The sequence below is a fragment of the Telopea speciosissima genome, chromosome 3 (assembly GCF_018873765.1).
Source record: "Telopea speciosissima isolate NSW1024214 ecotype Mountain lineage chromosome 3, Tspe_v1, whole genome shotgun sequence".
Classification (NCBI taxonomy): Eukaryota; Viridiplantae; Streptophyta; class Magnoliopsida; order Proteales; family Proteaceae; genus Telopea; species Telopea speciosissima.
Window position 1 is genome coordinate 9,484,600 of NC_057918.1, and position 26,389 is coordinate 9,510,988.

Here is a 26,389-nt window from a genome sequence, read left to right on the forward strand (position 1 = left end):
ACATATTTCTGGTTTTTGGCCTTCTACCTTGGTTATTGTCACTGTTGGCATGCTTTTCTTCTGTTGTTCTTATAAGTTTTATATTTTCCCAGGTTCCTCAGGTTAAAGACACGTTGTGGTACCTCAGGCAAAAGGATATGCTGCCTGCTATTTGGTTTATTTTTAGCAGGAAAGGATGTGATGCAGCTGTTCAGTATCTTGAACATTACAAGCTTTTAGATGACTGTGAGACAAGTGAAGTTGAACTGGCCCTGAAAAGGTTTCGTGTACAGTACCCTGATGCTGTCCGAGAATCTGCCTTAAAAGGCCTTCTGAACGGGGTAGCAGCACACCATGCTGGCTGTCTACCTTTGTGGAAGTCATTTATTGAAGTGTTGTTTCAGCAAGGACTTGTTAAAATTGTCTTTGCTACCGAAACCCTTGCTGCTGGCATCAACATGCCTGCCAGGACAGCTGTTATTTCATCTCTCAGTAAAAGGAGCGACAGTGGACGTACCCATTTGAGCCCAAATGAGTTGCTTCAAATGGCTGGTCGAGCTGGACGTAGAGGTACCGATGAAAGAGGTCACGTAGTTCTTGTTCAGACTCCTAATGAAGGAGCAGAAGAATGCTGCAAGGTTCTTCTTTCTGGAGTAGAGCCTCTTGTCTCTCAGTTTACTGCTTCATATGGCATGGTGCTAAATCTCCTTGCGGTATGCCCCTTCTATATAAAAGTATTGATTTCCTCAGCGCTGAAGCTCTTTGGTGAATGACTTAGTCAGCTCTATGCAGGGTGCAAAAGTTACTCGCAGATCAAAGGAAGCAGAAATGAAAGTTTTGAAAGCAGGACGAACACTGGAAGAAGCCCGAAAGCTAGTTGAGCAAAGTTTTGGAAACTATGTTGGGAGCAATGTTATGCTTGCTGCCAAAGATGAGCTTGCTGAAATACAGAAAGAAATTGAGGTGCTGACTTTAGAAGTTAGTGATGATGCTGTTGATAGGAAGAGTCGGAAGCAGTTATCTGAAAAAGCATACAGGGAGATTTCTGATCTGCAGGAGGAATTACGGGTATTTAATAAACTATTGGCTTGTTCATTTTTATCCTTACTGTGTGCCCATATTATTTATTTATTTATTTTTTTCATTTCTAGGACGTTCTATACTGAAATTGTCTAGCATTTTGGTATTGATGGTCGTCTCCCATTATTAGGGAAAAATCAGATTTTGTAGTGTTTTTGAACACTTGTTGTGGGGCTGTCCCAGATCAGTTAATGTTTTGGTGGACTATTTACTATTTAGCCCGAGCGAGCAAGCTCAGTGAACTATTGCTTTTTCATGTTCATTAATTGTATATAATCATGCAATTTTTTTTTTTTAACCCCCATGATGCAGTCAGTCAATCTTAATCCCAGATAATGAATCAATGAATCGATTGGCTGCAATACATACCCAGGTTTACTATCTTCTTGACAAACCAGGAGATAAATGCTTGCTGGTTTGTATGTTCCAGCAGCCTGCGATGGTAGAAAGAAGGCATGAAATAAGGGAGAGAAGAGAGATCCAGATCGAAAGGAGAGGAGAAGAGGGGTCGATCTGTCTAGGGGGCATTGAACAGTACCATGAACAGTAACCTGAAGAAAGAGAAGAGAGGAGAAGAGTTCTCACAACTCTCAAATTTTCCCGTAAAAAACAATTCTTCATTAACTTAGAAAATACTGTTAGGACTATTAACTTGCCAAACTACTAAAACCTCCAAAACAAAAACTTAATCTAATAGGACTCTACTACTTGAGACAAAATTAACAGCTAAATAATGGGCCCATAAGATCTGCACACTATATTTTAAAAGTAAGCCAACATTATTACAATACACTCAAGTTACAAAGTACAAATCAAAGATCCAAATTAAAAGATCATGCCTCTTCCAATGGTTTTGATCATTCTCCTGCATCACCCCAAAGGGAGAGTTATTTTGGTGCACCCCAAATTTGATGAAATGGGTAAATTTGTCAATTTGTTTTGGGGCCTCCATGTACAGCAACGTCTCTTGTAAAATGAAAATCAAATCTGAAATTTAAAATCCTTTCTCCCTTTTCCTTGTCTTTCTTAGTTCTTATTCTGCCTTGCAATCAATTGAGTTGCTTTCAACTGCAATTACTCTCGCTCTCCTCTCTCTTTGAGTTCTTTTGCTTCATCCCACCTGAAAACTACTTGGTCACCTTGGGTGCCTAGGCAGGCACCTTTCCGCCTTGTAGGTGTCGCCTTGATTATGGACCCTCTCCAATGTCTTGGTCGCCTTACCGCCTTGATAACTATGGAAAGAGAAGCTATTAAGGTCAATCTTGCAAAATCTTTTGTGAGCTAAAATCAGTTATACGTGAATCATTTACAAGAACTATAGTATGTGGGTAGCTGAGTGGGGGCATGACGCATATTGGATTTATTCATGGAAATTTGCATTAAAGCCCTTCATAAGATTTTTGTAAATTGTGTTTGTGTCTCATTGTTTGTATTGTCTGCAAGAATTGTTACAATTTTTTGGTAATTCTTTTAAAAGAATAAATAAGATAAACACTCTGTAGACTATTGAACTCTCTTTATAATTAATATCACTTCAGCCAGCTTGGAAGTTTGTTTTTGTTTCTTAGGGTATTGTTAAGATGGATTTCGTTAAAGTCTATGTGCTTCTGAATTGATGAATCTTCTTCTTAAGTCTACATTTCTTTATATATTCCATATTAAATTCTTCTTTAAAAATGGAATGCATTTTATCATAGGAGGAGAAACGATTGCGGACTGAACTGCGACGAAGGATGGAACTAAAGAGGATTACTTCTTTGAAACCTCTATTGAAGGAGATGGAAAATGGTGATTTACCCTTTATCTGTTTGCAGCATAATAAAGAAGGAGTTCAACACTTATTACCTGCTGTTTATTTGGGGAAGGCTGATGCTCTTTCTGGTTTAAAATTCAAGAACATGGTGAGCATTTAAAGTTCCTTTGTTTGGCTTTGGTTTTGATAGCTGTTCAGAATAAGCTTCTAATATGCTTGGAAGTTGGAGTCCTTTAGTATGTGTAAAGAAGAGAGTAGGGTTTAGTCCCACATCGGGTGTGTGAGTATGGTGTGTGTTTGTATATCCGCCATTCCGCGGTCCCAAAAATTGGTTAACCTTTTGGGATTGGCGTGTGGTTTGTGGGATTACCAAAAAAGAGAAGAGAGTAGGGGATCCTACTTTGAGAAAAAGAAATCATCGTTTTGTGAAGGAGGTGAATGAGAAAAGAGATGTGACATTTGGAGTTACTTTGTCTTAAAGGTTGAAATTGACTCATTTTGGTTCAAGGTGTACACACAAAGAACAGGTACATATTTATGTGTGTCTTACACGTTTGTTCCATTCATATTGGTAACTATTTAATATCATTACATATGAGAATATTGATTACAACTAATGATATACTAGAGTATCTAAGAATTATTACCTGCTAGATCAGAGTTGATCAGATTTGCATTATTTTGTTCTTTCTTATTATGATGAATAACAGAACAAAGAGAAAGGCTACACAGAAATAGTCTACTACAAGAAGAAATCAGGAAAGTCCATGATAAAACAAAGAGTACTATTCTCTTTAGTACTAGCCCTTATGAAATGGTATCAAGCCTTGATGTGAAGAGTTGTTGTACGTATCACACAAAGCCTTCAAAACTAAGTCACATGAGAAACATCACTAAGGAGAAGTTAGGGTTCTCATCCTGAGAAATCATTGGTGGAAGAGTGGATGGTACATTAGAATAACAATGTTTGGGCATATTTCTCCATTTTGCCACACTTGCACTCAATGAAATATCTAGTAGGCAAATATTGGTAGAAATGAAGCACACACAAGACTTCAACAGTCAACCTTTCAAATAACATAAACAGAAGCTATTACTTGCTGTGTAATTTACTGGCTGAAATCCCATCAGTCCACAACTGCCTGATTGGGAGATAAAAATGAAAATTCTATGACACAATTACTAGGATGGAGGGGGTACCAATTTGCATCATTATTCCCACTTCACATCACCTCTAACTCAACCTGATATCACACAAACAGAATATCAACTGTCATATAGACCCAATTTAGGTATGAATCCATAAACAGAACGGCATAGGAGCAAAATAAGAATAAGGAATGCACCTATGGTGAAATACTTAGTTTTAAACATCATTAAAGCATTTTTAACACAGATTGAACACTTAACACACTTGCACGTCATCACACGGGGTCGGTAAGATTTGTAGTAGTATAGTCTCAAAATAATCAACACCATAAGTCGAGTAAAGTCTTTTGTTCCCAACCGAGCTTTGAGACGCTCAATAGAACCATCAGGGAGATATTTTACTGTGCACACCCAGTGACACCTCACAATCTCCTTGCCGGGAGGTAAGTCAGAAAGAGTCCAAGTCCGATGATCGAACAAAGCATCCATCTCAACATCCGTAGCACGTTTCCAACCAGGTGTAATAAGGCTTCCTGATACTTGAAAGGTACAGACACAACAGATAAAGACTAGGCAAAGTTGCGAAGTAAAGGTGGAAGATGAGATACAGTAACAAATTGAGACACATGATAAACAATTTGAGACTGTTGAGTACAAGAATGAAAACCTTTACGAAGCGCAACGGGCAGATCATGAGATGGGAGATCCTCAGGTAAGGTGTAGTGATTGATCCGGGAAAAGCTTCCTAGACTGGTAAATACTAACATCCAAGTTAAAGAAAGACAATGATCCACAGAACCTCCAATGAAATTAGCCATGCACTTCAGGAGTTAAAGAATAGAAAAGAAAATCTAGATATTGATCCAGACCACCCAACTCTTGGTTCAAAAGTAGTCTAGAATTGACATGTATGACATGATGGCTTCATTTGCCGGATCAAAACATTCTCAGTGGGGCTGCTAATGTCAATTGTATGGACTGATGGCATTTACAAGCTCCTCTGCCTTTATATTTGCTCAAAGTTTATCAGATCTTACCTAGGATTAGATTGCTTTTTAAGTGGATTTGTTTTAAGGTTTTCAGAGCTAAACTACCAGAGAGAAATATTGACAATGTACATTCTATTCAAGATGACAATGTCCCCTTAGCGACTTATTGGTTGTGGCTAATTACTGTGGAACTGAATTTGAGTAATCAAAACAGCACCAAAATAGGACCTTTTCTCAGAGAGTAAAATTCCAGATTAGGAGAATAATTAATAGAAGCAAAGCAGATGGTCAGATGACCACCAACTTCAATTTAGTTCAGCAAACAAGGTACAGATGAGTTGCTGAAAATCTGAAATCAATCCAAGGGTTGGTTATAGAATATGAGTCAATCCTAGTTAGACTAGGAGAGGTGGTAGAACACTAATTTCACCACTCAAAAGAGAATTCTGAGAAAAGGAATATATAGATCAATCAATTCTGAACATGGACTATGAATCTCAGCAGAAACAGATTAATAAAATCAGAAATCAACTTAGAACTATGATGCACAGAACAATAGTTAAGAGATAAGGGTAAAATAGGGAGAACACAATTATCTCCAGATCAGCAGGTCTGATCTGAGAGAAAATTTGATCTCCTTCCTTTATGGCTTAGAATAACGTATCAAAAGATGAAGGTAATCTAATGGCTAGATTCTCCTAACTCAAATTCATACAAAAAAAGGCTTGCATATGAATTCCTAATTAGAGTAAGAAGTGCAGGAAGTTTCAGAAACAATACTTTGTTAATAGAGAGGAAGATAAAGGAAGAAGAATAAGAATAAGGGAAAGAGAAGGGCACCCGGGCTTCCCACCGCAAGGTGTTTGGATGGATCAAACACCAACCAACCTTGATCAAACACGAGATTTCTTCACGCAAGGAAGAGAGGAGCAGCGATAGCTTTTCATTAATCAAAATTCGTGTATAATGCTGGCCTCCCTTACAAACTTATATAGAAGACTGAAAAACTGACTCCTACGCTAAAAAGGAAAGGCTTATCACAATCCTTAACTAATAAGGCAACCCAAAGTCCAAACTAATAGGAAACTGAATAATAAAGAAAACTGACTCAAAACAAGACTGGACTTATAGAATCCTAATCCAGCCTTAACTAAAACACCTTTAACATTCACCCAAAAAAAAAAAACACCTTTAACAATTCAAATAATGAAATAAAGACACTTAACTAATCCCGTATGCCCATTAAAGTGGGCAATTACAATGAAAATTCATGGGATCAAAGGTCCAACACACGCAAAACCCAATCCAAAGATTATTTCTAATAAAATAAGCCAATTTAGGTGATTTAACTGCACCACTAATCCAATGGCTTCTGCAGTCGAACTCTAGGGGTTTGGATTGTTATTGTTTTTTACGCCACATAAAACTTACTAAAATGATACCTCATTTTGAATCCATATATTAGTTTTTTTTAGTTGATGCCTCCAGCTGCTAATTGCTATATTGCTCCATCAGTTTCTCTGTTTGCATGGCTTTTTTTTGGTTGTCACCTCAATGCTCTGACTGAATCTCTGACCATAGAGTCCATATAATGATATGTAAGGCGAAATGAAGCAGGGATAAAGATATCATTTCTAAAACTAAAGTGGAGTGAAAGTGCTTAGAAAAAATTTAACTGTTCACCAGGCTGTTTGGTTGGAAGCGAAATGAATTTGACAACAATAACAACAAATTCAGCCTTATCCCAACTTAATGGGGTCAGCTACATGGATCCACATACAACAAAGTAGGGAAAATTGAGGTCTAAACAAAAAAAAAAAAGCGAATGAAGAGATGTGGAAAAGTGGGATGCGAAATGGTATGAGAAATGAAAGATAGAAAATAAAAAGAAAGATGAAAATAAGAAGAAAGAGGCACAACCCAACAAGTCAGGAGGGACTCAGCTAAATGGGGCTTGCTACATGGATCCTTGACCTCCAATAGGCTCTATCCAAGGTCATACTTGGTACAAGACCTAGACTATGCATGTCCTTCCTCACAAGTCACAACTTCTCCTATGGTCATTTTAGGCCTACCCCTAGCTCTTTTAGCTCTTTCAGTCGGGATCATATCAATCCTCCTTATTGGGGTGTTCCTAGGCCTCCGTTGAACATGACCATACCACCTCAAATGCTTGGAGCTTGTCATTGATCGGAGAAACTCCCAAGTCAGCTCCAATATGCTCACTCCTTACTTTATCCTTCCGAGTTTTTCCCCTCATCCATCATAACAGCCTCATCTCTGCTACACATAGCTTCTCATTATGGCACTTTTGAACTGCCCAACATTCTACCCTTTATATTATAGCTAGTCGTACAACAGTCCTATATAACTTTCCTTTAAGCTTTAAAGGAATATGTCGGTCACAGTGTCTCAAAAAAAAATTGGAACTTGAGGCACAAAAGATATGATTTTCACGACACAAAAAATTCAGTGGAGGGGGGACTCTAAAAGCAAGGGGGGATTTTCATGTTGGGTGGACACTGGACAAGAAAAATTGGAACTTGAGGCAGTTTTACCTCAAAAAATTCAGTTGACATGAAACAAAAAATTCAGTTGAGGGGGGACTCTAAAAGCAAGGGAAGATTTTCATATTGGGTGGACATTGGACAGGAAAAATTGGAACTTGTGGGAGTTTTACTTCACACTTTTTTGTATTCCAACCAACCACTTGAAAGTCACAATTCCGAGTGAAAGCAATATTATTTTACGCTACTTTTGGAACACACACTCCACATTTAGCCCAGTGGACCGCCTTTTTTTTCTAAATTTAAACCCCAGTCAGTTTTATTTAATAGATTTATGAATCTTTATCATAATTGATTAGGGATTTTTTTTCACATTTTCTTCCATAATTCCCTTTCATTCCTCTCTGTTAATCAATTTAGTGGCTAATTATGCTCCTACATGATAGATTTATGCAGATGGTTCTTCTACACTTAATATCATGGACAAAGAGTTGGATTTTGGAGATATGGAAGCACAGTTTGATGCCAAACCATCTTATTATGTGGCTCTTGGTTCGGATAACTCTTGGTATTTGTTCACAGAGAAGTGGATCAAAGTGGTGTATGGAACTGGATTTCCTAATGTTCCTTTAGTTCAAGGTGGTGCTTTGCCCAGGGAAACAATGAGAGCTCACCTTGATAAGGAAGAAATGCAGTGGGAGAAACTTGCTCATTCTGAATTTGGAGATCTGTGGTGTACAGAAGGATCTCTTGAGACATGGTCTTGGAGTTTAAATGTGCCAGGCTTGAGTAGCCTCTCAGATGAAAATGGGGTTAGATATCTACATTTTTAGTCTTTTTTTCTTCTTTTCAATTCAATGCTTTTCTATTGTATTCCAGCAACTATGACCAATATTATGTTGCATTGGTCACAACTGACTCATGCAAGCAGAACAAATTTCTGGTGGAAAAGTAAATTTGGGATTCACTCTTTACTACCAGGTGCTGCAAATGTCACAAGCATACGAGGATGCTGTAGAGTGTTACAAGGATCAAAGAACTAAAGTTTCCCGTCTGAAGAAAAAGATTGCTCGTACAGAAAGCTTCAAAGAGTATAAGAAAATCATAGATATGACTAACTTTACTAAGGAAAAGATTGAACGCTTGAAGGCTAGATCAGTTCGGCTTGTTAGTCGAATAGAGCAAATTGAACCATCTGGCTGGAAGGAGTTCCTCCAGGTATATGAACATATTTATATTGATCGTGTTCACATGTGGGATTGATCCACTTCTGCACACCTTTCTCCTCCATCAACAATAAATGCAGTGCCCCTGTGTTTTCTCTGTATTTAATGGAAGCTACAATTTAACATCACTATCACTTCTTGCTCTTTCCCTCTATCCTTTTTTGAGTATGGTAATGATACCTTTTGGTGGAAACATGTGAAAATACCAGATGTAGAACTAGTAAAGAGAACACCTAGGAATAGGCTATGGATAACTGACATTCCCTACCCCTACCTTCTCTCTGTGTCACACACACATACACACGCACGCGCACGCACCCAAGCTCTCCATTTCTCCCCCACCTACTCAACCATGCATATGTTAGACACAATCCAGAGACTGCACTATTGGAGCTTTTCAACTCTGCTAATGCAATCGGGTCACATCTCTCTTTTAATTAAATAGCCATAGTATTTTCTTTTGTTGTTTCTTCTATTCTGTGTAACAATTGGATTCATTCTCAAGTTTTTTTTCCCCCCACATTTGTTAACCTCAAATCCCATTAGGGTTAATAAACTGGTTAATAAACTGTAGTCAAAAGTATCTGAGGTACAGGTTAATAAACTGGTTTTTTCTGACTTTCCTATCATCTCTGCCTACCAGATCAGTAATGTCATACATGAAGCCAGAGCATTGGATATTAATACAAAAGTGATATTTCCTCTTGGTGAGACAGCATCAGCAATACGAGGAGACAATGAACTCTGGCTTGCAATGGTGCTCCGAAATAAAATTTTACTAGATTTAAAGCCTCCACAGCTTGCTGCTGTCTTTGGAAGTTTAGTTTCAGCAGGAATCAGAGTCCGTCCTTGGAAGAACAACAGGTATCATCTTTTCTAGTTTCTAGTTTCATAATGTTTCTGATCCCTCTTAAATTTGAAAATGCTTTTAGGCCTAAGTTTTTAAATAATATCTGCAGCTATATATATGAACCTTCAACTACTGTAGTCAATATTGTTAACTTTTTGGATGAGCAAAGAAGCTCCTTCTTAAAACTACAAGAAAAACATGGGGTTAAGGTTAGTCTTTCTTTGTTCCTTGCATGTCATTTGGTTTTTTAACTTCAACATCTATGGTAGAGAAGATAATTCCTTTTGTTTTGTTTTTGTAGATACCCTGTGAGTTGGATAGTCAATTCTCTGGCATGGTTGAAGCTTGGGCCTCTGGTTTAACTTGGCGGGAAATAATGATGGATTGTGCAATGGATGAAGGGGATTTAGCTCGCCTCTTACGCCGTACAATTGATTTATTGGCTCAGGTAAGGGGGTATTCATTTATTTGCTTATGCATTGTGCGTGCACCATGCTTGGATATATGATTGAATCGAGGATACAACCGGCAAGGGAACTAAGGTTTCATCCATTCTTTAACTAGTATGTGTATGCCTGCACCAAGACAATTTTTTTTAGTTCTTTGAACTGGAACCTAGTTATTTATGTAACCTTAGTTCCCTAACCGGTTGTATTCTCGATGCATATATTTAAATTGCTTGGTTGGTTTGTCGTTTGAGCTTCTGATCTGTGAATTTCTTGCCATCCCTGTGCTAGATTCCAAAATTGCCTGATATTGGTCCCGTCTTACAAAACAATGCCATGATTGCATCCAATGTCATGGACCGACCGCCAATAAGTGAGCTGGCTGGATGACCTTCATTTCAACAAATCTATGTCACTAGAAGGTGAAACTTTCAGAGTTGTGTAGTATATCATCCTTTGTATATTATGTCCCATGAGAAAAAGATTTGCACAATACCAGCTCAAAAATGAAATTGCACACCTCTTCACCTCTCACAGTTCATATGAGGGGTTAATATGTCATAAATGCACCTTCCCCTATTTTCAGATTCCAAAGGGGGTTCCTTTATTTGCTCAAAACTGCACTCGGGCAGGGCAATATAGGGTACTCTATACTTATGTCCACTGGCAATATAAAAATCGGGTAAGAGAATCCTAACCGGTCGTGTAGCCCCTGCACGAGTGCGGTAGCCAATGAAAGTGCGCATAGAGCCATTGGTTTGAATGTGATTTTCAATTTCACTAGGGGCTAAACAGTTTTTTCGTGCACAAAAGTCTTTGATTTGTGTCTAGGCGCAGGAATCATGCAACTGGTTAGCGTTTTTTTTCCTATAAAAATGTGTTGGGCTTTGTAAAATCCTGTGAATGAAAGTTGTGGCTACTTCAACCGTGCTTCAATGGTGACCTTCAGCTCCATCTAATAGCAAGTAAAGGGGAGTGGAAGGGAAATCAGTTTTGAAAAGAAAAAATGAAAGTTTTGTAATCATACATGGGATTCGTGAGGTTAGCATGTTCCAGTTCATTACATCGTAGATTTTAATTGTATAAAGTCCAAGTTAGGTGGTTAAAGGCCACTTGCTCTACATGTCAAATATCAGTCTAGATGGAATTTACCAAGTGACAATAAAATTTTGAAAATCTAGGAATTATAGGGTCTGCATGGACATACACGGTTGAAATATACAAGTATGCATGGTCCTATAGGAAGGGTATTTGATTGAAAAATATAAATTGAAAAAATCCAAGGACTGATTGTGTGTGGCGTAGAAGGCGGAAACTAGAAGAATGTATGGTCACACATCATTGATGAGCACCTTTCCAAGTAGGTGTTGCGGTCTTTTTGCATCGGTTAGTGTTTTTTTTCCCATAATTCATTATCGCTCCCATTTAACAGAGTTCCAATCCCGAGAATCCTGTGTGATGATTTATTCGTACAAGGGTAGTTAGCATCAACATGTGAAGTTAGATTAAGCCTTTTAAAACAGTGCATGCTAAGTATTTTAGTGGGCCCAAAATAACAATTGTAAGATGAAAAAAATGTTTCTTTATATATAAAAATAAAGGGAGAGGGTTTTGTTAGCAAACAGTATAGAAGTGCTCATCAATGAGGTGTGCGGAAACAGTTTCATACGTGGGAGGGCAGCATGGTCATTTCATGAGAGATATGCTACGTACTCCCCGACCCCTTGAGTGATGGGTGTTACACAAACTATATAGTAATGCTTTTCCTTCAGTTGCTCTTGATGCCATTTTAAATCGAGGGGTTGCTGCGTCTCACTACTTTGTATTTTCTAACCATTATTCGAATTCTTTGAAGGACATTTTTCTTTTCTTTTCTTCTCTTGTTTGGTTGGGTTGAGAGGGGGGGGGGGTGGAGATTGGCGCCTTTAATTGGCATTTTGGTAGTGTGTGTTGCTGCACAAGTACGAGACCTTATGCCCTATTTGCCAATAAATTTAGGTCCCACTTAATCTGCCACATGGCAAATAATAGGGCCATTCAAAGAGGCCTTCCTTGGTGCCGACCAAAACCCTATCCCTTGCTAGTTATTTAATTGCGTCAAGAAAATTAACAGAAGCAAATGACAACATGCATAATCATTTGAGTTATCTTACCCAATACCCAGTGCCAGTGGGAAGGAGAAGCTATTCATGTAACCAAACTTTCCCACAATACTTTAAAAACCGTTGACTGAAGATAAGTCTTTTAAGTCTTGACACGTAGTTAACACAAAAAAGGAGTCTTTTTAACACCTTCAGAAAATAAATAGATTGAAAACCGTTCGTTGACTGCTTCATTTTCCCTCACTTTTCCTTTCCCACAGTGGTCAAGCAAAGCAACCCTAATGCCATTCATAGAATAATACGATGAAGCAACACTTTGATCAAATAAAACTCAGTTGCCCGGAATGACAGATGAAGCCTCTCCTAAGCAGGTCCAATATCTTGTAATTGTAGGATATTTGGGCCGTCGGTTGAGATCATTATTTTTTGTTTGCAAGATTGGGGCAAACCAAGTTATCAAGACCTGCTGTGTGGTTTTTCGGGGGTTGCGGGGGTGAAGAGAGGAGGACGCGGAGAGAGAGATAGATCATTAAATTGTCTTATTGGATTTTATAGATTTAACTGATTCAGATAGGAACCATGGCTGAATCGATAGTGAAAGATACCATTTCTGAACATTCTGGAGCAGCTGGTTTGGAGCAAGCGCAGTGTATAATGCATTCATTCATCGAATGACGCCAGGGTTTGAAGACAGGGTTGGATAAGCAAAATCAGCCGAAACAGATCCTGAATTTGACCCATTCAGTTCATGATTTCTCTGACTTTTTGGCCGATTCCTACCAATCCTTACCATGGTTTAAGGTATCGAAAATTGGATCTGGATCAGTCTAGGCCGATACCGATCCGGATCCCCTGAATCAGTCCAGATTGGACAGATTAGACCCTGCTTTTTAATAAACAGCAGGCTTTATTATTATTTTTACCCTTGGGTCATACAAGTGGATAGTTTGTAGTGACGAGCAGATTCCTCAAATCAGTCTCAGTTTAGGCATTCTATGTCCATTGTCCAGTCCATCAGATGTCTAGGCGGTTTTGTTTGTCATTTCTTCGTTCCTTGTTATAATAGTCATATTAAACTTTTCACTTTGTCTAATCCAGCTAGTACCAAAACAGTTGCCCATAGAAATTAAGAATATAAAATTTGCGCTTTCTTTCTTTCCAGGCAAAAGACATAACAGAAGTACATGAATGAAATGGACATATCTAATGTTTTACGTCGCAATGAAACCATATTTACACAATGGCGGCTCACAATTCTACAGAAATTACAAGATAACTACATTTTACGAGCTATTCTCTATTCTCTGGTGGTTGTTATTCGGCTGGCTGGAGAGAAATGAGAACGCAAGAAAGAAAAACACTATCTAAAAATTTACCTGTTTTCAAGCTTTGGCAATGCTGGCAACGCTTGTCACATGAATGGGCAGCAAACTGGATTTCCAATTACCTAAGAACATGTACACAAATAAAGCATGAATATAATCATTTTTCACATTCAAACAAAAAAAAATGCAAAAGTTTGTTAGTAATTTAGTAATTCATTTCCCCCCTTGTTTTCTAAGGGGGTGGGGGGAGGGAGGGGTAAACAACACATCTATGATCAACATAAACATGTTTACCATGAATTGTGAACCTTTGTAATTGTATAATCAAATTTTACAATACACCTAATTTTGCAATGGAACAGATGTGGACAAGGGAACTCACACAAGCACCTAATTCCACAGGGTCCTCCCTGAGTCTGGATCTGCCATGCTAGCCCTCCCTGACCAACCTTAATAGGAAGAAAACAAATAGTATGAAGTCACCATAACTGTAAATCCAGACAGTGACAGAAGCATCAGGGGCTCAGGGGCAATGTTTTAAGACCTGCTCCTTTAGTTGAATTTAGTAATTGATGCAACTAAGTCAGGACACCATAAGGGGTGGCAACAGGACAGGTCAAAGCCTTGATCCCTAATGGTGTTATAGTTTGGTGTGACCTGTGAGACCTTAAAAAGTTCGGGTCAGTTCTGCTATTTAACTAAGAATCCCAAGGCCCAAACCAATTTCAATGCAAAATATATGTATGAGTTGCTAGGTTCACAGGGCAGGGTCGACCAAGGTTGAGCAATACTTGACAGGTTGGTTTGGTATTGACAAACCAAGATACAAAAACCCAACCAATCACCAGCCTGAAATGCCCCCAACTACCCTGCTAACCACTGTCCAACGCCCCCAAAAGAGAGAAAAGATTGGAAGTCATATCTACCGTTGGCATCATGGTAAGGCTATGAGCCAGACAGCAATCTGTGAAACCTCTCCACTCTTTGAGCATACACATTTAAAGACATTGCCCGATCATGGCAAGAAGAGTTGCCGCCAGACAGAATACTCCTTTTCCTTCTCATGCGAAACAAGAAGTCTTCTGTGTCTAGAACATAGGACACCTGCCAAAAAAAAAATTCATGAATAAATTGTCCAAAACTGATATCCTGAAACAACTGGGTAGAGTAAAATACCTTAGATGAATTGCAAGCTATTTTACACTCCAGACCATTGACTATTTGGACTCCATCCATGGCTTTGCATGTAGCAGAAAATTCATCACCACGCACATTTTTACGCTTATTTCTGCAAGCATCATTGTTATTTTTAGAAAAACAAACAAAAAATAACCTAGCAGAAAAATGACTTTGATCCGTCATATGATCATATCTTTACCTCCCAAGGAAAACACCTCGCTTCTCCTTCCTCTCAGGAAGAATTGCCAGAAAGTCATTCTGCAGGTAAGCTGCAAAGTTCGGGTCCATAGAAACAGCAGTCACTTCAGGCTTTTCATGCCCATAGTCCATCAGCTGAATGGACAAACAAGTTGGACTAGATGCCTGCAACAAAGAAAAAATATTTTCATCAATGCATCTCATTTCCCCCCCTCTTCACCGTGCAACAATAATCAGATTACATCAAAACAGACCCCACTGAAGACCTACACATTCGAATCGATATATATTTTCATCATGAAGAAGAACACGTGCATTTTCATGATAAACTAAATCAACAAATCTCCCAAATTTTCTTGATTTCTCATATGCATATAGTTGAAGAAGCTTATTGTCCATCTCATCGGTTGCAACTGTTTGAAGCTGCGGCAGAAACCAAAAATTAGAATCCATATTTAAAATATGGGAAAGGGAACACCACCCGGCTGCGCAGCGTACGCCACCCCTGTGCTGTGTCCTGACACAGGGGCATGCGAAATGACCGGCACACCCCCTGGAACCCCGGAATTGACCAAGGGGTGCGGTGGTCATTATGCACGCCCATGTCGGGGCACAAGGGCGGGGTGTCTGGCGTGACCGGATGGCATTCTTTATCCCTTAAAATATTAACACAAGAAAAAACCCGGAGTCATAAGCTAACTACCTGTTTCACAAGTTTATATATCAATTTATCTAAAGTGAATAGCACATATGACTGAGTTCCAATTATCGCTCGGCAGTCATCCTCAAACTTTGTATTATCAGCAGACCCATCAAGCAAACTGTACAATGCACTCATAAATCTGTAACTCACAAAAAACAAAAAGAATCTTGATTAAAATGCTGTTGGCACTTCCAAGTTCGTAAGCAACTACAATCGCAAAGTCCAAACTACCTTGTGAAGTGATCAGGAGGGCTCATATCCTTAGAAGTTCTCCACTTCCTTTCAGCAGATGATGAATTCATCTTTGCAGAGAGTATTCTCTCGTACAGTGTCTGCCAAATCAAAATAAAAGTAATGAAACAAAGTAAAGAAACAACTAAATATGAATGATATTTCAAAACAAAAACATAGCTTACTTGGTGAAGCCTGAAAAGCACATAGAATGAATCATTTCCATAAAAAATTCTAGTATCCTTTTCTCTGTCATGTAACACTGAAGGGACATGCTTTGCCAGTGGCTTCACAGTCAGTAGGAAGCGTTCTGAATATGGCAATAAGGCGCCATCTCCTTCAACATCATGTGCATCGGCCATCCCTTCAGCCTCACCTTCACTTTCAGCCTTAGCATCATTCTCATCATGGTCAACATCTTCCTCCTCTTCATGGTCTTCACGGGAACACTCCTCACCATCACCAGACTCGCTGCCCGAGACATCACCAGCCTCTGAAGCATTCTCACTGTCCTCTGTTGACCTTTGAGCACTTTCATCACCTTCATCATCAGCATCGACATCATTTTCTCCTCCTGCCTCCCCACAACACATTTCTTCTTCTTCCCCATTCCTGGCTTGATACTTCCTGCTTGCATTACTATCCTTTGCTTTAGACAAGGTATCAACACCAGCACCTCCGTAGCCCACAAAGTTATCCTCTTCGAAATCCCCGTTTGGCGATAACTCACCCTCCTCTCTTTCAACTTTCAAGTGTCCCACAGATTCTTCATGATATCTGTATGCCTTGTTGCCATCTGTCATCAACACATTGGTTGGTATGATAGACCTTGTACTATCCCCACCCTGTAAACCAAAAATACATGCAGATTTTACAATATGTATAGATAAAAATCACAAAAATGGATCATAACCATTACCATGCACAGTAGGCAATCTAGCTAATGAATGGACCTTATCCAAGAGGAAAACCAACTGGGCAAACCTAAAAGTGCAATATCACCTGCATTTGACAGTTGACTAAAATATGCCTTTCAGTCTAGGTCTGCTAACCAGATGACTACATCTCTTAATTGTCTTATCAGAAGTTAAATCTCGGCTTTGTGGATTAGCAGTGACCATCCAGATATTGGTTAGAGATGGTTTACAAAATATAAGGTGCTGCTTCAATATGCTTTTGTAAGCAACATTTTGGCTTCCAATAGTTATAATATGTGGCAAAAAAAAGCAGCACGGCTGAGCTTCCTTCTGCCTGTTTTTGCCATGTGACTAGCTAAATGGGGTAAGCTGAACCCTTGAATGTAAAGAGGACAACTTGTACTGGTCAAGTGTCCAATTTAAGCCTTAATCAGACAGCCCACTATTTATTGCACAATTTCCATTTTCTCTTCCAAGGTCCAGAATCATCAAACCAAGAGTGGTTTTAAGCACTTTTGTCCACTTGATTTTGACATGTGGCAGGCTTTATTTGGGCTCAAAATTGACAGTATCCTACCTCTGAGTGAAAATTGGGCCCTAACTGACCTGCAAATCATGCCCAAGTTGCCTTCCCCGTTTAGCTGTGTCCACCTTCACTTAATTTTTTTTTGGAGACAGGAGGGTATCCGACTTTAGGCCAACTAAATCCCCCCCTGGGCTCGTACATGACCCCCGTGCCACACACGAATCGGGAGCTTCTGGGCCCTAAAGAGCCTCAGGCGGGTGGCCCCAAGAAATTATGCAGCGGCGAAGGTTTGATCACGAGACCTCGCTTCCTGAGGCGGAGTCTCATGTCCCCTCCAAGCCAGCTGCGCTAACCCCTTGGAGTTCACTTAATATATTTATTTAAGTAAAAAAGAAAAGAAACAAAGTTTTGCTGCTGGAAGTCAAAGAGTTACTTCTAGAAGCCTATACAACCATCACCTGAGACCTATGTTGAAATAATTCCCACTAAAGAACTTCTGACCAATTGCAAATCAGGTCAACTGTTTTTGAGTCAGGAACCTGACTCCGCTAGCCCTAAGGGCAAATTGTGAGAACTAACCCCCCCCCCTCTTCCTCATACTCATATATCCTTGAAGAACACCAGCAGAGGCAAATTGTGAGCCATACTTTTGAAACATTAACTTTTCAATGGAATTGAATAGGGCCAGATTATCTGTTTGCAAGTAACCACTTATTTAATTCTTTAATTATGCAGATATTCCCAATAGCTAAAGTAAGCAGATAACAGATTTCTCAAGTAATGAGCAAGAAAGTATACATTTTCCTCATAAAATCAATTTTTATCTTATTCAGATCAGATAATAATACCTCTGATGAAGGTAAAACTTCACTAGTAAGCCGAGGCTCGTGCCCACCCTCGATAGCAGTGTGACCAGGTCTGGAAGGAGTTGCGCTTTGTCCTTCAATGAAGCAAGTATCTCAGTATCCACGCTATGAATTCAAAGCCCATGGAAAGAAAATGAAATCACAAAGCTAACAGAATATCTCAGGAAAAAACATGCTAAAAATTGAAGTAAATTAGTTTAGAGACCAAACCACAAACCTGGTGTAATTTCAGTATTGGCTCTACCATGACTTTGTTCTGTTCTATTAGCAAGCGACACGTTAGAATCGGTCAACCGATCATTAGAAGTTGCATTTGTGTTGATTCCAGACATTTCGTCACCCATAGAGACATTAATCTGCACTTTTCCTTGCTGAGAAGTACTAGAGAGATTGTCACTTCGATGGGGAATACGTTCTCCATCATGTAAACCATCCTCTTTAACCATGGCATCTCCATTTTCTAACCTAGCCCTGCCATTACTTCCTTGTTCAGGTGGCATGCTATCATCCCTGTTTCTGGAAGGCTTCGATTGCTTTGAATTAGTAGCAGGGGCATCAGCACCAGGACTACCATCGCTTTCCACTATGCTTGTTCCACGACTCTTGACTGCATGATTCTTAGCCTTCACAACATCTTCAGTGTCCTCTGCACCCTGGGGATGAGAAGGAACACCCAGTATGGGCTCCAAGAAGGTTGTCCAAATCCTCATGACCTTATCCAACTGTTCTGTGGTCGTGCAAACCTCTCCACATGAATACTTTATGAGTTGATACAAGTCCTCATGAATTTCTGGATCAGAGTACTCGAATTCCAGATTTGGAATTATAGGTTGCCTGTTACCAGCAGCAATAGCAAGAAGAACATCGTCCTCTTTGCGCTTCTTCTCATTGATTTCCTTTACCTCAGCCAACAAGGCTGTACAGTTAAAAAAACCATAAATCATTAGAACAAAAGAGAATACACGACAACAAAGCATATATATGAAACCAAGGATTCAATTAAAATAACACATGGCAAACTTCAAGCATCAACTGTCAAATTTGAATTCTAAAACAAAACTATATTGAATTTAAGAATAACATTAAAGGAAGATGGTAGCACAATGCTAGCATGATTCACATTTCATAAATGGCACATGGCAGTTAGCCTGCCCCCAAAATTTGGTGTACAAGTAGGCCCCACAACTCCAACAACCTGTAAAGTTCAAGTCTGACAAGGTTGCCATGTAGCAAAACAAAGCTTAAAAAATGGCTTCAAAGCCACAGTGGGGTAAAATGATTTGATAGTGAAATACAAGAAACAAAATGCAATGAAAGGTGAGCCAGAAGATTGAGTTGGTCAGTTGGATGATAATATTTGACATGTGGAAATTCCAGACATACCCTGTCAGCCTGTCTATCCAACTGTTCAGATTGGCCATTCCATACCTCCAAGTGCCTCAAAACCAGGCGTCTGCAAGTCTGTAACACTATGGATAGCACAGTGCCCGCTGAGCTACAATTTACCCTATAATTATTTTGGGTTCATATGGGGTGGGCAGGAGAACATTAAAGATCAATCAAACCACAACATTTAAGACTAATCAATCTACAGTAATAGATTGTAACAATCCAATTCAACTGAGCCACCGTTACACTGTGTGTCAGTTAAATTTCCAAACAACCTAATTCAACTTATTGTGCAAGATGAGTACCCAAGTATCCCAAAACTTGATGTTGTAATGTCAACTCAACTTACAACTCAACCATAAGATGCTCTTCCAAACACATATGTTCTCGAACTTGCAAACCCCAGAATAAGTAAACTTTGATAGCAAACATAGGAGTCCTCTTCCACATTAGTACTTCGATAACAATAGAGTACCACTGATGGCATGACAAACTTAAAGTATACGGTATTTGAAATTGAACATCATCTCTAAAGATACCAAGATTTCAAGATTTAACTTACATTTTGTACTCAAGCTCTTTGTGTCCTGTTGCTTGAAATAGAAACTACGATGATCAAGAGATTTGTGATAGTTCTTCGTATAAATTTCAGCCCAAACTTTATTAAATTCTGCACGACACCTTGTCCACTCCTCTTGTTTCTGCTTCAAGCGAGTTAATATAACAGGCAATGCAAGTGTTGCATTCTTTCGTAACACATCCATCACATCCAGACCATGGTCACCATATAGACGTTCAATGCACCTTAAATTAAGAGCTACAAGAAGAAACAGGAGAAAAGCAAAGTCAGAAACAACAGTATAGATAAAGCTCAAATAAAATTTTGAGAATATATCCCTGATAACATCCTTAAACCAACTTCCATATACAAACCAGTGAAGTGGTCCTCAATCCGAACTGGACTGTCTGGCTTGATTGTATTGTCATTGATCTTTTCTAACAATTCCTCTACACGCTTAGTAGTCACATTCACTGATTCTAAGAGCATATCCAGTTCAAACCTGGCATAAAAGTAACAAAAACATCAGCAATTTTGACTAACCTTTGGGGGGGGGGGGGGAGGATCAGCAATTGCAAAATGAGATGACACTAGGAAAAATCACAGTGAGAATTCTATTAGTGGAAAAATGTTTCAGGTGATTGAAATCACTGAACAGCAACAGCAGATGAAAAAACATTTTTTTTTTATAGATAACGTTCTTGCTTTTACTTATAATAGCGAGAGCCCAATTCCGCTCTTTACGTTTTCCCAGCTACATAAGCTATTCAAAGTCAGACAAACTTAAACCCTATGAAAAGGGGGTGGTAGGGAACAGAAAATATCATTCGAAAACAAGGTGGCAATCTAAATCAGACGATACAAGGAGAAAAAATGTTGCTGAAAATCTATAGCAAGATTTTTACCTATCATCTTCACATCTAAACAAGCTTTCTTCATATTGGTTTTTGCGCATGTGTTTGAAAGAGTAATCCTCACTTCCTGAAGTCACTGACACCCAATTATCATTCAATACCTGAGCACCAAGATCTGTCCTCTGGCTCGCTGCAGGCGATTGATACTGCAGAGTAACAGGCATTAAGTAATCAAAATGTCATGCACATAAGTACACAAGAGAAAAATCTAAAAATAAAATAAAATCCCTCAGTAAGGATCCCATACATTCTTTGGCAGAAGGCGATAACTGGGAGTACAGCGTTGACAATTAGAGAGGTCAAGCTCTGAAATAGGTTTATGATTAAACTTCTCTTTATTTGGATATGATGGAACCTTGTGACTTGCAACATTTTTGTCAAGTCTTTCCCTTTCTTTATCCCTCTCTCTTTCACGGTCTTCACGCTCCCGCTCTTTATCCCTGTCCTCAACCTTCACTGATCTTGGTAGATGAGGTCCTTCATTCCAAAAAGGTTCTGCAGGGAATTTAATATTCTATATTCTATAAAGATCATAAAAGAGTATGTGCCAGGTGCCTAAATATGTAAGAAATAATATAAATGGTTTACTAAGGAAGGCGGGCCTTGATGCAACGGTAAAGTTGCTCCATTGTGACCAAGTGGTCATGGGTTTGAGTCTGGACTCTGAAAACAACCTCTCTACGAAAGCAGGGGTAAGGCTTTGTACGTTATGACCCTCCCCAGACCCCGCAGTGGTGGGAGTCTTGTGCACTGGGTACGCCCTTTTTTTTTTTATAAAATAAATGGTTTACTAAGGCATCTGTAACAAAATGGCATGGAAATTGCATTCAATAGGAGCCTCTATCATTATAGGAAGCAAGAAGGAAGAAGTGTCTTTTTACATACTTTTGCTAATAACTTCAGCAAGAAACCCATCTGCAAGAACAACCACAATTAGAAACAGTTGAACATTATCTGAATCTACAGTACATAGCCAAGAAGACCGTGAGTTTCAAACCTTACCTATCTTTTCACAGCGAATCAAAAAGTCATTGAACCCTTCCATTAGATCTGGATATTTTCCAAGTAAATCACCAATCTGAAAAGAGAGAGAATATCAGAGAAAATACTGAACTGGGATAATAATTCCATAGGGAACATAAGGAAGTAGTAAAATGCGAAAGTAACAATTACTAGGATACTTTTCAAGATTTAGTGGGATGAAGAACTCAAAAGGATATTGCAATTAACTGAGGAAAATAGCTCATACAATAAAAATGAGAAAGACATTTGAGCCAGTTAAACTATTTCAATATTACGCCTCCTAAGATTTGGCTTTTCATTTTATTCTGGGATTCATTTGTCATGCAGTGGGGTTACACCTCACAAACTGTCCTAAGAAAAGATGTAAAATGATATTCCGTAACTAAGGAGAAAGTTTTGCTGTCAATACTTCTGTTCAATTTTTTATTGTCTCAGACTCTCAGAGATAATAATAGTGCAAAAGACAACAATTAATACAAATTACATTCTATTTCCTACTGAGATATAAATGTATTTATGTGTCTCTTACTAAATTCTGTAAATTAAAGAGGGGAAGAAAATTATGAAGTGGAAATTCTTCTTTTTCTAAATATCCAGCCATCTCCGTTTTTTATTTAGGAAAGGTAAAATATCAAACAATTTATAATGCAACAGCAGTGAAACTTTAGTACTAGGCAGCTGCAAGTGTTATAATTCATCTGCACACCTCTGCACCTTTAGTGGCGCCGAAACCTGGTGAAGTCCCCCCCCCCTTTCGCAGGATCCCAGTAGAAGTTGACAACAGTTGGTCCTAATCTTCGGCACTTTTTGAATGAAGTAACCACCTTAGACTCAAACCCAAATCTTAATTAATTTTGGAAGCCCAAGCTTATATTTGGATTTTGGATTGGACACTGTTGACTACAAATATAGTAAACGTTTTCATGTTGTAATGTCTAATGTCACAATTACTTACTAAAAAAAGATAAATATAGAAACAAATTATCAATGGCAAACCTTGTGCTTAAAATTATTGGCTTATCAAAATTAGCATTTGTAAATTATATTTTATATTTCTTGGGTACTCATTAGAAAGCCAGGCCAGCTGTCTTAAGAGGAAAAAGAAAAAGAAACAAAAAGCCAGAATTAAATGAGGCATACCAAACTTTGCAATTCAGATCTGGTAATTATTTCCGTGCTATATATATTGAGGCACTTCAAGAATTCTTGGTAATCGTTTGGATTCCGTAATTTCTCCTTGACTTTTTCACAGAAAAGGAATTCTTCGCTGTATACACCTGGATGACATTGAGCAAAAAAAATATTTTATTAGCTAAAAACTCACCATTACAATGTCAAAGAATTCATTACCCAACAGATATATATATATATATATATATATATATAGAGAGAGAGAGAGAGAGAGGGAGAAAACAAAACTGTTTGTTACTGAGGATGCAACCATGAAACTGAAGAGTTACTAGTTCCTAAAATGCACCACAAAGAGCATATGCAGCAAAGCTAATTAAAAGGTTGGATACAGGACAAAATAAAGCAGACTCCTATCAGCTATTTAAACAGTCTATAAATAATGAAGTAAAGTTTCAATGGAAAGGTATTACGCTCTAGCACATGGAACAAAAGATATTGACCGTGGCTCCTAAACCTTGTTATTCATTGCCGAGACAAAATAATAAAATACAGGCATATAACCCCGACATAATTATCAAGAGACAATTAACAATAATCCCCTGAAGGCATTCCGTATGTGATCTGCAAATATCTATCTATACACTTAAAAGTATAAAATAAGCAATAACCACAATAGGATACAAGGAAGATTCTTAAAGTTTGAGAAAACACGTCAAGTTTTGAATTGCATTTAAAAATGGATTTATAGCCAGCACACAATATATATATGTATATATATATATATATATATATATCCATGCATATAATATTGTTGCATTACGTATATAAACAATACTCACTCTTCAAGTCATTTTTATCATCATAAGAAGATGAAAGGGGAAGTGCAAAGTTTTCAGCACCCTCCCCACCTGGGTGCAACTGGTCAACAACAGAATCTTCAACCCTCCGAGCAGATTTTCTTTTGTGGGGAAGACGCTGCATGCCATTAAAGTCCCTATTACCGTCATGCTCAATATCCTTGTCATCCCGATCACGGTCTTTCCTGTCTTCTTTCCTTTCCTTCTCCTTTTCAACACGCTTCCTCTGCTCCTTATCCACTTTCATCGGTAGTTTGTCATATTCGGGATCAGGACGGTCAACACTGAGTTCATGGTCTGCATGGGACTTCTGGGGTAACAGTGGAGATATGAAGGAGGTTAGTTTAAGAGCTGATCAGGAAAAACTCCCGAGAAGGAAAATACATGAAAAAGGAAAGATACAATTACCTTATCCCCATGGATTTGCCGCAATGTAGGCATAGCAGAGCTTCGCTGGAAAGAATTCCTGCCTGATGGAGCATGCTGGGGTAGGGCTGTTGCAGAAGAATCAGGTAGGAAATGTGTGAACTCCTCAAGCAAGTCTGTATGATCACGAAAAAGAACAGCTACCTGCAAGGACACAGAATCAACAACTAATAATACTCAAAGAGCTCCAAGAAAGGAAGTGCAGTACAAACAGCAGAGGTTAAAAAAGATACAATTGACAAAATGGAACTGAAACAGTAGATATAAAAGGAGATGAAAATATACCTCTTGATAGACCTCAGTGATGGATTTATTCTCCTTCCGGTACATGTTCAGAACATCTAAGAATGATTTGTACACACGATCGTCATTTTGGAACCGCGTCTGCAAGCACCAAGCATTAAAGAAAACCTAGAAAACAGAACTGGAAATCCCAAATTCAACAACAAGACAAAAATTTCACCTTTATTTTGTTTACAAAGTTGATAGCTTCTTCAAATTCAACAGGCTTCTTTGGTTGAGGTTCATCCTCAAGTGGGAGGGTGATCTCATATCCCTTGGGTAAGAAAGTATTGAAGCCCAATATTAGGTCTCTATGACCTTTGAATAACTCTTTAACCCTTGCTATAACTCCGGTGGTGTCAATTCTGCAAACAAAATTTGATAAGAGCAAGATGAACGGTGTTCCAATCATATGCTATAAATAACACTCAGAAACCCAAAAAAGAGGTTGAGTATAATGATCAAACCTTTGGGCCTTGAAATCTTTCATGACTTCAAGGAACTCATCATATTTCTCCCTATTGTCTTGAAATATGTCTTTCACAGATTTGAGATAGGCCAAAGCATCGTTGGTGGTTAGTTTCTGCGCACCTCCTCCTCCTCCTCCTCCTCCATTCATTTGAGGTTGCCCAGAACTTAATTACCAGGAAGAAGAGAAAATAATCAAGTAAAATTCGATGATGTTTTCAATAGAATAATGCCCATAACACAAATTTCTTAGAGTAAGAAAATACAAAACAGATGGAGCCCCGGTAAGATATCAAATTATGTGCTCATAAAATAACAACTCCGTTTATCTCCGGGAAAGCCGACTGGATATGGAACTTCCGATCGCTAGAGCTTCGCTTCAGAGCCAACCTCCGGTCATCCCCCAACCCCCAAAAACTAGAAGGAAAAGAGGGAGGAGTGGAGGGAGCAGAAGTAAAGAAAGTGAAGAAAAAATGATAGCTTTATCGAATATAGATTCAACCATAACCCAGACCGACACGAAAACGAACAGAAGAAACAAGTCGTACGATTGAAGACTTTAATCTCATTATCAGGAAAACGATACTCGAAAAGACAAAGCATAGCAAAACATATGACAGAAGCACGGAAACAGCAACAGAATAATACAATTAGAAATCAAGAAGAAATTAACGAGAGATAAGAGGCTTACGCTTCCCCTCGGGAAGAACCGGGCGGCCGTTTGAGTTGAGAGCTCATGTAACCATCCTCTCTAGCCCTTTTCATCTTTGCAAGAACTCGTCCTCTTCCTCTTCAACAAACCATGCCCGTTTTTTCTTCCCTCCAAAAGAAGGCGATTAACACAAAAAACATAGAGAAAGCAACTCGTTCGTCTTAGATACTTAATAGAATCGCCCCAGCAGCAGATCTACTCTTGAAGAATTCAATTGGAACCTCAGAAGAGATCACCTTCCAGCAACAAATCCTAGAAATACAAAGAGAAATGAAAAACGATTACTTAACCAGAACAAAACAGCAAAAAAACAAAAAAATAAAAACAACAGATAAAATTGAAAAGCAGACATTACAGAGAACACCAGAAAAAGATCCTTCAGTTTCTCCTGAAGAGAGGGAAATAGAAAGAGAGAAGACGAAGAAAATCTCAAACCTATCTGACGAAATCTTGCGAGGGAATCCGATAATTAAAAATACTTGTAAGGAGAGGTTTGTTCGAAGAGGTAATTTGTATTCCGCATTACAGACGCAGAGAGACACATAATCAACAAGACGGAAAGGAGAGAGTTTATACCTGAGAGATGATATATGGAACAAGGA

The 26,389-nt window shown here is 38.7% G+C and overlaps 2 protein-coding genes across 8 annotated transcripts in view; one reads left to right on the forward strand and one right to left on the reverse strand.

Annotated features, from left to right (window-relative positions):
* LOC122655860 (DExH-box ATP-dependent RNA helicase DExH15 chloroplastic) overlaps positions 1 to 10,446 on the forward strand; it is a 35,452-nt gene extending 25,006 nt beyond the window's left edge. The window contains exons 8-16 of one of the 3 annotated variants that reach the window (XM_043850232.1): positions 93 to 692; positions 772 to 1,047; positions 2,757 to 2,960; positions 7,904 to 8,270; positions 8,443 to 8,675; positions 9,327 to 9,547; positions 9,643 to 9,742; positions 9,835 to 9,981; positions 10,271 to 10,446. In XM_043850232.1, the coding sequence (XP_043706167.1) occupies positions 93 to 692; positions 772 to 1,047; positions 2,757 to 2,960; positions 7,904 to 8,270; positions 8,443 to 8,675; positions 9,327 to 9,547; positions 9,643 to 9,742; positions 9,835 to 9,981; positions 10,271 to 10,369 (2,247 nt within the window). In that variant the 3' untranslated portion in view covers positions 10,370 to 10,446. Of the gene's footprint in view, positions 1 to 92; positions 693 to 771; positions 1,048 to 2,756; positions 2,961 to 7,903; positions 8,271 to 8,438; positions 8,676 to 9,326; positions 9,548 to 9,642; positions 9,743 to 9,834; positions 9,982 to 10,270 lie in introns of those variants that run through there. The other 2 variants (XM_043850231.1, XM_043850233.1) reach the window with 2 other exon arrangements.
* Positions 10,447 to 13,231: 2,785 nt separating this feature from the next.
* Positions 13,232 to 26,350, reverse strand: LOC122654317 (paired amphipathic helix protein Sin3-like 4). Of its 5 annotated transcripts, none has more exons than XM_043848363.1 (24): positions 26,223 to 26,350; positions 25,767 to 26,039; positions 25,075 to 25,242; positions 24,789 to 24,972; positions 24,611 to 24,709; positions 24,308 to 24,469; positions 23,882 to 24,206; positions 23,052 to 23,188; positions 21,891 to 21,966; positions 21,774 to 21,803; positions 21,136 to 21,383; positions 20,880 to 21,034; positions 20,349 to 20,476; positions 19,978 to 20,232; positions 18,244 to 18,942; positions 18,009 to 18,100; positions 15,903 to 16,562; positions 15,718 to 15,818; positions 15,487 to 15,625; positions 15,054 to 15,206; positions 14,785 to 14,948; positions 14,583 to 14,694; positions 14,333 to 14,510; positions 13,232 to 13,528 (listed from the first exon to the last, which is right to left on the reverse strand). In XM_043848363.1, exons 2-23 carry the CDS (start codon positions 25,838 to 25,840, stop codon positions 14,352 to 14,354), a joined length of 4,320 nt encoding a protein of 1,439 aa, XP_043704298.1. In that variant the 5' UTR covers positions 25,841 to 26,039; positions 26,223 to 26,350; the 3' UTR covers positions 13,232 to 13,528; positions 14,333 to 14,351. The 5 variants fall into 5 exon arrangements, with proteins under 5 accessions (XP_043704298.1, XP_043704299.1, XP_043704296.1 ...); XM_043848364.1 differs by having other exon boundaries at positions 23,951 to 24,209; XM_043848361.1 differs by having other exon boundaries at positions 23,882 to 24,209.
* Between the last annotated feature and the right edge of the window lie 39 nt (positions 26,351 to 26,389).

Excerpts from the sequence above, each read along its gene's own strand:
- LOC122654317 (XM_043848361.1), bottom strand. The coding sequence starts at position 25,840 with ATGAAAAGGGCTAGAGAGGATGGTTACATGAGCTCTCAACTCAAACGG. Across the intron at positions 24,710-24,788 it reads ACTTTGTAAACAAAATAAAG|ACGCGGTTCCAAAATGACGA; the intron begins GTGAAATTTTTG and ends TGGTGCTTGCAG. Across the intron at positions 15,626-15,717 it reads CCTCCTGATCACTTCACAAG|ATTTATGAGTGCATTGTACA; the intron begins GTAGTTTGGACT and ends TGTGAGTTACAG.